The sequence below is a fragment of the Lolium rigidum genome, chromosome 4 (assembly GCF_022539505.1).
Source record: "Lolium rigidum isolate FL_2022 chromosome 4, APGP_CSIRO_Lrig_0.1, whole genome shotgun sequence".
Lineage (NCBI taxonomy): Eukaryota > Viridiplantae > Streptophyta > Magnoliopsida > Poales > Poaceae > Lolium > Lolium rigidum.
The window spans coordinates 142,090,638-142,101,223 of NC_061511.1; the positions used below are offsets into that span (position 1 = coordinate 142,090,638).

The 10,586-nt window shown below is 47.7% G+C and overlaps 1 protein-coding gene across 1 annotated transcript; it reads left to right on the plus strand.

Moving 5' to 3' along the window:
• Nucleotides 1–1,867: 1,867 nt before the first annotated feature.
• On the plus strand, nucleotides 1,868–2,288 carry LOC124705650 (non-specific lipid-transfer protein 2P-like). The gene has a single exon (XM_047237356.1). The coding sequence runs from the start codon at nucleotides 1,868–1,870 to the stop codon at nucleotides 2,189–2,191; it is 324 nt and encodes a 107-aa protein (XP_047093312.1). The 3' UTR covers nucleotides 2,192–2,288.
• Nucleotides 2,289–10,586: the final 8,298 nt, after the last annotated feature.

The following is a 10,586-nucleotide window of genomic DNA, read 5'->3' on the forward strand; positions in this document are numbered from 1 at the left end:
AACTCAGGTCGATCTACGCAGATTTTTGGTGGGGATACACAAAGGAGAAAAGGAGAGTTCATTGGTCGAGGTGGGAACGGATGTGTGTATCAAAAAGTAGCGGAGGCATGGGGTTCAAGGACTACAATGATTTTAATCAAGCTCTGTTAGCCAAACAGGCCTGGCATCTCACGACTGTCCCTGAATCCCTGTGTGAAAGGGTCCTTTGGGCTAGATATTTCAAAGGTGGGGAGTTTAGGTATGCCAATTTCCCAAAGCGGGCATCTTTCATGTGGAAAAGTGTAATATATCGCAGGAATTTGTTGAGCCTCGGGGTTGATATGGAGAGTAGGGAATGGAGCCAAGATTGATGTGTGGCAGCACAACTGGATACCAAGACCGTCTCTCTTGCGACCGTTGGCTCATAGGCCTGATACAGAAGTGGAAAAGGTGGCAGAACTTCTACTTCCTGACGATGGAGGATGGAACATGAACAAGCTAAATGAGTTGTTTTTTTAGGCGGATGTAGATGATATACTGAAGATCCCGGTAGACTGGAACTGATGATTACTTGGCTTGGAATTACACCAAAAACGGGTTATTCAGTGTTAGATCGTCATATCACCTCAAATGGACCACTGCGAGTGCAGCGAGCTCATTTCTCACATGTTCGGAACATCAAGGCTAGTTGTGACTTTGGGCGGCTAACGTGCCTGGCAAAGTGAAAGTGCACTGTTGGAGGTTGGCAAAAAATGCTTTGGCAGTTGGGGAAGAGTTCAAGAGACGTAGATCAAAGAGGTTGTCAGGTGTTTTGCTTGTAATAGGGAGGAGTCCGTCATCCACCGGTTCTGGCTGTGTGTGCACTCGGCTTAGGTCTAGGAGAACGTACAGTTATCTGCCTCGCTAAAACTTACCGCACCTCCATCAGATATCCGGACTCCATGGGATCTACAAACATGGCTCTTGGAGCTTTTTGGTAGGCTCGAGGAGAAGGAGTTGGCAGTATGGATGATGGCCCTTTACCAGCTCTGGTTGGCAAGGAATGATGCCAGGGACGAACCCATGATTGAAAATCCGATGAAAACGGCGCGACGGTGTTTAGTGTTGACCGTGGAATGGCTCGTTACAAACTCTGAAGTCACTGTAAAGGAGGCTCGGGTTGTGGAGCGATGGCTCCCCCCTGAACCTGTGTGGCATAAAGCTAATTGGGATGGTACTTTCTCAATATCAGATGCTGGGGGCGTGGTCATCCGTGATCACCATGGGGCAAACCATTGCGGGAGCTAGCCATTTTTTCCCTCTTGTGTGTGATCCAGAAGGAGCATAGCTGATGGCATGTCGCGAGGCAGTAATTCTAGCCAAGGAAATGGGGTCGCCAAGCTGTTCTTGGAAACGGATTGTTTGAAGAAATCAAGGCGTTGCTGGAAGAGTTTGAAGACTTTTCGGTCATCCACGTACGCCGATCATGTAATGAAGTTGTGCATCGCTTAGCAAAGGATGGCTGCGGAAATAAACTTGGTGCAACCTGGCATGGTACTCTACCATGCTTTGTAATGAACCTTGTAAACTCGGATGTTGATGTTTGAATGAAATGCAGCCAGTAATTCTCAAAAAAATATATAAGCTGTTTGTAAGCAAGCACATTGTATCTGCTCGTGAGGCGTTATTAATTTCGTGTTTAAAAAAGCACGCGTGAGGTGAGGTGACGCGTATGCAAGCCTTCAGTTCAGCAACGCCAGTGCACACGACTCACGCAGGACGCATTGCCTCGCGCGCTCGCCTTCCCGGCCTATAAATACGAGCAACGGGCTTCGCTTCGCAGTCTGCCACCAATCACATCCATCTCAAACACTCGAGTCCTGACCCGACGATTTCTTTGTAACAGGCCATGGCCATGGCTAGGGCGGTGGCGATGTGCGCGGTGCTGGCGGTGATGATGGTGGCGCCATCGGCGGTGGTGGGTAGGGCGATGGCGCCGGCCAGGGCGTCGGCGGCGGGCCAGACGTGCGACGTGGGGAAGTTGATCCCGTGCGGGCCGGCGATCATCGGCGGGACGCCGCCGTCAGACTCGTGCTGCTCGAACCTCAAGGCGCAGGAAGGGTGCTTCTGCCAGTACGCGCAGGACCCGGCTTACTCCGGCTACATCGACAGCCCCAACGCCCGCAAGACCCTCGCCTCCTGTGGCATCACCCTCCCCACCTGTCCGCGGTAGTAACAAGGTTTCTGGAGTAGTGGATGCTTCATACATACTGCGTGTTACTGTATCTCCCTGTGCGAATAAAAAAGATTGTCTGTGTGGGTGTGTGTTGATGATCCAGTGGTTTAATTTACATGATTGTGTGTGTGCGTGCGTTTGTGTTGATCGATCCAGTGGTTTAATTTACATGATTGTGTGTGTGCGTGCGTTTGTGTTGATCGATCCAGTGGTTTAATTTACATGATTGTGTGTGTGCGCGGGTTTGTGTTGATCGATCCAGTGGTTTAATTTACATGAGTGTGTGTGCGCGTTTGTGTTGATCGATCCAGTGGTTTAATTTACATGATTGTGTGTGTGCGTGCGTTTGTGTTGATCGATCCAGTGGCTTAATTTACATGATTGTGTGTGTGTGCATTTGTGTTGATCGATCCAGTGGTTTAATTTGCATGATTGTGCGTGTGCGTGCATTTGTGTTGATCGATCCAGTGGTTTAATTTACATGATTGTGTGTGTGCGCGCGTTTGTGTTGATCGATCCAGTGGTTTAATTTACATGATTGTGTGTGTGCGTGCGTTTGTGTTGATCGATTCTATGATTGAAGTAATATGATTTGCTACAAGTCCATGAAAATGTAACTGATCAATAATAGAATGGTCGGCCCATGCATGCAAGAATAACAGTGAACCGATAGACTTTTTCACAATCACAAAAAATAAAATAAGAAACAGTGAACCGATATACATGTTTTTGCAACAAACAAAAAGTGAACAGATGTAGACAGTAGCTGCAAGTGCATATCGAACAATTTAAAGTAGCAAAACATCTACTCAAGATGTTGATGGCCTGCGGAGTAACTTAAAGTTCAATTGAAGACCAAACAAAATCTTTGTCCAAACACCTATCAGGTTTAATTTACCTCGAGTTCAAATCGTGAGTGCTTCAGCCTGTCTTGTGGAACCAATTTACCTGAACGCTGGTCACATTTGTCAGAAATGTTTACCAGGATCCGGGTTGAATGCCACAAAAGAGATTATTTTTTCCTAAAAAACGGGGATGATGTGAATGGAAATCTGTAAACTTTAAATCTAAGATGCAACCAAACAACTATAGATACAGATTCCTCCGTTTACATTTCCTGCAGGATTTCTTATGACGTGTCATGCTAATCCTGTGTTTTTCTATTTCTGCATTTTTTAAATCCTGCAAACCAAACAGACCCTCAACGTTTTAATGAACATGATTTGATACAAGTGCATGATAGTGCAGTTGATCAAAATAGAATGGTGGGCACCGGTGCATGGAAAAACAACAGTGAACAGATATAGACCAGTAGCCACAAGTCCATGGAACCATTTAAAGCTAAGAACATTTTGAGTTAGAAAATAATACTGACAATCAACGACACTGACTGACACTATTTTGAGTTACGAAACATCTACTCAAGATGTGGATAGACTGCAGAGTTACTTAAAAGTTCAATTGAAGACCAAACAATTGACGAGAAGACGCGGGAGACGGCGGAGGAGGCGGCGTGGTCGGTGCTAGGGTTTGAACCAGCAGTGCAGCAGATCGGGCGGTTGCCGGAATTGTCCCTAGAGGAGGTGAGAGAAGACTTCTGGACAAAGATCGGATTCCCGACGTCTGAGTCCAGGGAATGGTCAAGGTCTGCGTCGCCGGAGGTACGTTTTTCTTCGTGCAGGTCGTCGGAGCGGGCAAGGTCCACGTCGCCGCCGCTGGGGGAGAAGGCCAAGGGGTCTGCGATGAGAGCGGCGTCCTCATCGCCGGTAGGCCTGCGGCTTTCCCGAATGCCGCGGATGAAGCCCTGGAGAGGCCCGCTTCCGCGTCGACGAGTCACGCCTGCACCCGTCTTTGGGGACTTCCTCGCTGCAGCTACGGTACGTCGGCCGGCGGCGATCGCGCCGGTGGATCCTTCGTCGGGGTCTGCTACCTCCGTGGTGCTTGGGGCGTCTCCGACGCTGAGTCGCGTGGTGGTGGAGGCGACGCCGGCAGCTTCGCCTTCGGTGACGGCCGAGGAGCCAGCGGTGCGGCCGTTGATCGCGGCGGGTCTCGAGCCGCGTTTCAAACCGGCGGATGCAGCACTGGAGGCCTCCTCTGGTGGGCCGCAAAGTCGATGGGCCTGGTTCGGTCGGGCCGTGATGGCTGTGCAGAAGGCGCCTCGCTGCGTCCCTATCGACAACAGCATACGATCACGGGAGTTCGACCAGGTCCCGTATCGTTCCAGGGTCATCTTCACCGCCGCCGCTCGCCCTTGCGTGGTGGTGGAGGCGACGCCGGCAGCTTCGCCTTCGGTGACGGCCGAGGAGCCGGCGGTGCGGCCGGTGATCGCGACGGGTCTCGAGCCGCGATTCAAACCGGCGGATGCGGCACTGGAGGCCTCCTCTATTGTCGATGGGCCTGGTTCGGTCGGGCCGTGATGGCTGTGCAGAAGGCGCCTCGCTGCGTCCCTATCGACAACATGCAGCAGTCGGCCGCGGTGACCCCAACGTCGTTGCAGCTGACCACGGGCCTGCTGGCATTGGGGCCGATGCACCGGCTGACTATGCAGCAGCCGGCCATGTCGCCACCTTCGTCACAGAAGCCGACTTCGGAGGTCGATACGCAGCTGCACGGTGCGGCGGAGGACGCTACGCTACCGCGCCATCTGGATGCGGGGCAGCGGACCTTGAGGGTCTCATCGTGTCCCACGGACGGTCCCGTTGAGCCTGTGATACCGCCTCCACGGGCGGAGGGGCAGGCTGATGGGACGAAGGGCGCTTCTTCTTCGACACCCTCTTCCCCCGCGAAGGGGGACTCGCCTGGGGCTGCTGTGATACAGGGGGTTACATCACCTTCTACCCCTGTATCGACGACCTCTTCACCCTCACCGGCTTGGTCTCCACCGCCCTCGACTTCTCCATCGCCGGTATCCACCCTGCAGCAGCCGCCACCCACGGTCCCTCCTCCCGTTGTTCAACCGATGGTGAGGCGGAGTGGGAGGTACACTCTTGCGGTGGATGGGGCGGGGCCGACGGATGAGGACGCCATGCAGAGAGCCATGCGGCGTAAGGCTGAGAAGAACCTCGACACGGCAGGTACTAAGCAACCATCCAAGTCGTTTAATTCATTTTCAGATACTCGTATTTCTTCAAATTTGAGTACCATAGGAGTTAATATGGGTAGTAGGTCTGATGAGATTTCAGTTTCGGCCAATGTGTTGAGACAGACGGAGCTTGACCGTCTAACGGTTGTTCCGAATGTTTCCACTGGGCATGAAACAACAATAGTAGACGATGAGGAAGAGGATGACATCCTAGATGGTCAGCTTCTCTCGGCTATTATTGGTAATATTTCAGAAGTCGATTTAGAACACGTGGAGCTTAGTTCTGATCTACAAGCTTCTGAACGTGGTTCTCGATCGTCGGCTGGAAAGAAATCTCGTAGATATAGCAAGAATACTAAATCTAAAATAGTTTCTCGATGAATGGCATGTTTCGGAATAGCAGAGGTCTTGGTGACTTGGCTAAACATTCCCACATTGCCGATGGTTGTAGAGATTATGATTTAGATTTCATTGCTATATCGGAGACGGGTAGGCGAAATTTCACACAAAGTTTTCTCGACCGACTCGTCGGCGGGATTAACTTTCAAGTGGTTTTCTCGCCCGCCTCGTGGTAGGTCCGGTGGCATTTTACTTGGCGTCCGTATAGACACCATGACTGTCTTAGCTAGTTCTGATGGAGAGTATCACATTAAGCTCGACATTCAGAATAAAGCAGACGGTTTCATGTGGAGTCTGGTTGCTGTGTATGGTGCCGCCCAGGATGCTTTTAAGGCTGACTTTTTACGTGAGTTGGTAAATCTTACAAAAGATAATCCTTATCCGATTTTAATCGGAGGCGATTTTAATTTGTTGAGATTTCCTCACGAGAAGAGTAAAGGCCGTTTCGATGGACATTGGCCTTTCTTGTTCAATGCTGTCATTGATAGCCTTGATTTAAGAGAGGTGTTTATGTCCGGTCGACGTTTACTTGGGCCAACAGCTTGCCTGAACCCACATACGAGAAACTAGATCGCGTGTTGATGGATACCGAATGGGAAAATAAATACCCTATGGTGTCAGTCCGCGCACTAGAACGTATTGAAAAACTGTCTGACCATGCTCCCATCCTCCTAACTACTGGGAATCCCCGTCCTGTTTGTAAGCGGCCGTTCAAATTTGAACTTCGCTGGCTACATCGAGAGGGATTTCATGATATGGTTAAGAAGGTTTGGGAGAGACCGGTAGGGGGCAGCACTCCAATTTTGAGATGGAATAATAAGATGCGGACAATGCGCAAACATCTCTCTGGTTGGGCTGCCCATACGGCCGGTATCCTTAAAAAGAGAAGGCTCGCTTATCAAATGTAATTGATGAGCTTGAGGCTGTTGCGGAGGTTAGACCGTTGTCTACGCAAGAGATTGAACTTAAAAATCAATCAAATGCGCAGATGGCGAGTCTTCTTCGCGAGGAGGAACTCAAATGGTATCAACGTTCCAAAGCTCAATTCATATTGGAAGGAGATTCAAATACGCGATATTTCCATGGCTTAGCCAATGGGAGACATCGAAAAAAACGTATTCATTCTCTTATTCAAGATGAAGGGTTGATTGAAGGCCATGAGCAACTCAAATCTTACATTACTAATTATTATAAAGGTCTGTTTGGTCCTCCGGAGGAAAGCACCTTCTCTCTTAATGAGGACTTAACGGACGATATACCCCAAGTTTCTATGGAAGAAAATGGTCTACTAACCGCACCTTATACCGAGGAAGAGGTTCGAAGGCAATTTTCCAAATGGAATGCAACAAAGCACCGGGTCTCGATGGTTTTCCAGATGGAGTTTTATCAAACTTTTCGGGATACGATTAAATTGGACCTTCTAGATTTGTTCGGTGACCTACACATTGGACAACTAGAATTATTTCGTCTAAATTTTGGTGAAGTAATCTTGTTACCGAAAGTTAATGAGGCAGAAAGGATTCAACAATATAGACCTATTTGCCTCTTAAATGTAAGTTTCAAGATTTTCACGAAAGTGGCCACCATTAGACTTAATACGGTTGCGGATCATGTTGTCCAGCCATCACGGACAGCCTTTATGCAAGGAAGGAACATCCTTGATGGAGTGGCGGTCTTGCATGAGACGGTACATGAGATGCATTCTAAGAAATTACATGGGGTTATTTTAAAACTAGATTTTGAAAAGGCGTATGATAAAGTTAAGTGGTCTTTCCTACGACAGACACTCGGGATGAAAGGTTTTTCTCCGCAGTGGCGCGCTCTAATAAATGATTTTGTGTATGGAGGTAGTGTCGCAATCCGGGTTAATGATGACACCGGCCACTATTTCCAAACACGAAAAGGGTTACGCCAAGGGGATCCGTTATCACCGATGTTGTTTAACATTGTAGCGGATATGCTGGCTATACTCATAGAGCGGGCCAAGGCTGATGGCCAGATTGAAGGAGTGATTCCACATCCGGTTGATGGTGGTTTATCTATACTTCAATATGCCGACGATACAATTCGTTTATGGATCATGATCTTGAAAAAGCTCAAAATCTGAAATTAATTTTGGCGGCTTTTGAGCAGTTGTCAGGATTGAAAATCAATTTCCATAAAAGCGAATTGTTCTGTTTCGGTGATGCCCAAAACGATACGGCTCTGTATACAGAGTTGTTTGGTTGCGACCAAGGCCAATTTCCTATTCGTTATTTGGGTATTCCGATTCATTATCGGAGACTTACAATCGCGGAATGGAAATTAGTGGAAGAAAGATTACAAAAACGCCTTAGTAGTTGGAAAGGTAAATTGTTGTCCCTGGGAGGAAGATTGGTACTCATTAATTCGGTACTCACAAATATGGTACTGTATATGTTATCATTCTTCATCCTACCGAAAGGAATTCTGCATAAACTCGATTACTATCGATCCAGATTCTTTTGGCAAGGGGACAGCGAGAAAAAGAAATATCGACTGGTTAAGTGGAGTATAGTTTGTAGCCCCAAAGATCAAGGAGGGCTTGGAGTTCATGACCTAGAGGTCAAGAATTCAGCTCTTCTGGGTAAATGGCTGTTTAAGCTACTTACTGAGGATGGGACTTGGCAAACTATTCTTCGGAGAAAGTATATCGGTTCGAAGACATTATCCCAAGTGGTTTGGAAACCTGGGGATTCTCACTTCTGGGCTGGTCTTATGGCGACAAAAAATGTATTCTTTCGCCATGGTACTTTCTCAATCAGGAATGGAGCACAGATACGGTTCGGGAAGATGCTTGGCTAGACAATGCACCCTTAAGTGAACGAGTATCCTCGCTTCGTATAGGATTGCTCGTCGCCAAGGTGATACCATTGCTCTTGTAATGGCTACCTCACCTCCGAATGTGACGTTCAGACGGGTTTTACTTGGACAAAGACTTGTGGCATGGAATACCCTAATTCAACGGCTCGGAGATATTCATTTATCACCTGAACCAGACGAATTTAGATGGAACCTTCATGTAGATGGTACCTTTTCCGTAAAATCTTTCTACAATGTGATCCTGCTTTCTGATTTACCAGTTGACAACAATAAGAAGATTTGGAAGATGAAGATACCATTAAAAACTAAAATTTTTGGATGGTATCTTCGTCGTGGGGTTATTCTCACCAAAGACAATCTTGTTAAGCGGAATTGGCATGGAAGTACACGGTGTGTTTTTTGTCATCAGGACGAAACAATCAAACACTTATTCTTCCGAGTGCCAGTTCGCGAGATCTATATGGTCCGTCATCCAAGTAGCGTCTACCTTGTATCCTCCGACTAGTGTCGCCAATGTCTTTGGCAATTGGCTTCATGGTATAGATTCAAGGTTTAAGTTGCTTCTTAGGGTGGGGCGCTAGCGATTATCCAGGCGCTTTGGCTATGTAGAAATGACAAGATCTTTAATGACAAAAATTGTTCTTTGTTGCAGGTCATCTACGGATGTACGGTATTCTCCGTTCATGGTTACCTCTACGGCGAATGGAGAACCGACAGCTATTTACGGTAGGTCACGTACACGGTTGGAGGCTACGGCCGGGGATACTTTTCTCTACATGGGTGGCAGCATAGTCTACGGATAGATGCCCCACCTACACTTTAGGCGTTATATGATTCATCGTTCCGATATGTATCTCGCCTAGTTTTTATTATTTATCCTCTTGGACTTGAGACAACAAAACGGTTTGTGTGCATCCCGGTTATGCGAGAGGTTTGGATGTAATTGCTTATTAAAGTAATAAAGCATCCTTTATCGAAAAAAACAAAGTCTTGTCCAGTCACTAGTTTACCTCAAGTTCAAATTGTGAGTGCTTCAGTCTTTCATGTGGAACCAATTTCCCTGAACGCTGGTTCAAATTTCTGGCAGAAATGTTTACAAGGATCCGGGCTGAATGCCACAAAAGAGATTTTTTCCAAAAAAACGGGGATGATGTAACTAGAAAATCTGTAAGCTGCAAGTCCATCATCAATTTCCCTGAAAAAAAAAGTCCAAGGCCGAATTGTTAAACCATTTTTTCTATCTCTTACTTTTTTTCTTTCTTGACAGTACAACCAAACATCAGGAGAATTATACAACACACTCACAAGTCACAACACTACAGTCTCTAGGGGTACAACACTTGTTACATCCTGCACACACCAATGCTGAAGAGAAAAACACAGAACTATTATTGTGTGGGGAATGGATCTACATGCTGTGTATTGTGATAGGCCACGAGACCCAGCTACCTGGGTGCAATGCTGGCCTCTGCAAGCGCCTGGATGATGTTCCCACACAGCTCACCATCCAGCTGCTCGCCTGTACAAAACCCACCTTGCGGGTGGGTATCATCACCTAATCCTGAAGCTACATGTGGGTGAGTGAGCACTAAGCAGAAGCCATGCATCACCTCAGCGCGTTCTTCAGTGTCCGCACAGTCATCACAAGCTGCTGCCTCTCGCCTTCCACCTCAGCGAACTTGAGGCTTATCTCTGAGTACCGTTCATGCAGTTCGTTCAGTTCTTCCTGCATCGCCTTGTTCATCTCCTTCAGAGAGTCCAGCTCCTTTGCAGACTGGTCAGCATGAGCTCCAGCACCCCTGGCAGAGAGAAAATAATCAGCAGAAGCAGAGCATGTCAGTTCATGTATAGTTGGAGTAAAAAGGCCAATCGGATGCAATTTAAGATCATATAATAACCTCGCGCTCGTGCCCATTGCTGTGCATGTCAACAATTGGCGTTGCATCGGTGTTCCCAGTGCTGACAGTATTATGCTTGGTGCGCTTCGAATTAGTATGCTGATCTTCCTGCAAAATACAACACGGTATGTCACTTCTGAGGTACTTAAGCGTATTGTTGCAGCATGAGTTG

Excerpts from the sequence above, each read along its gene's own strand:
- LOC124705650 (XM_047237356.1), top strand. The coding sequence starts at position 1,868 with ATGGCCATGGCTAGGGCGGTGGCGATGTGCGCGGTGCTGGCGGTGATG.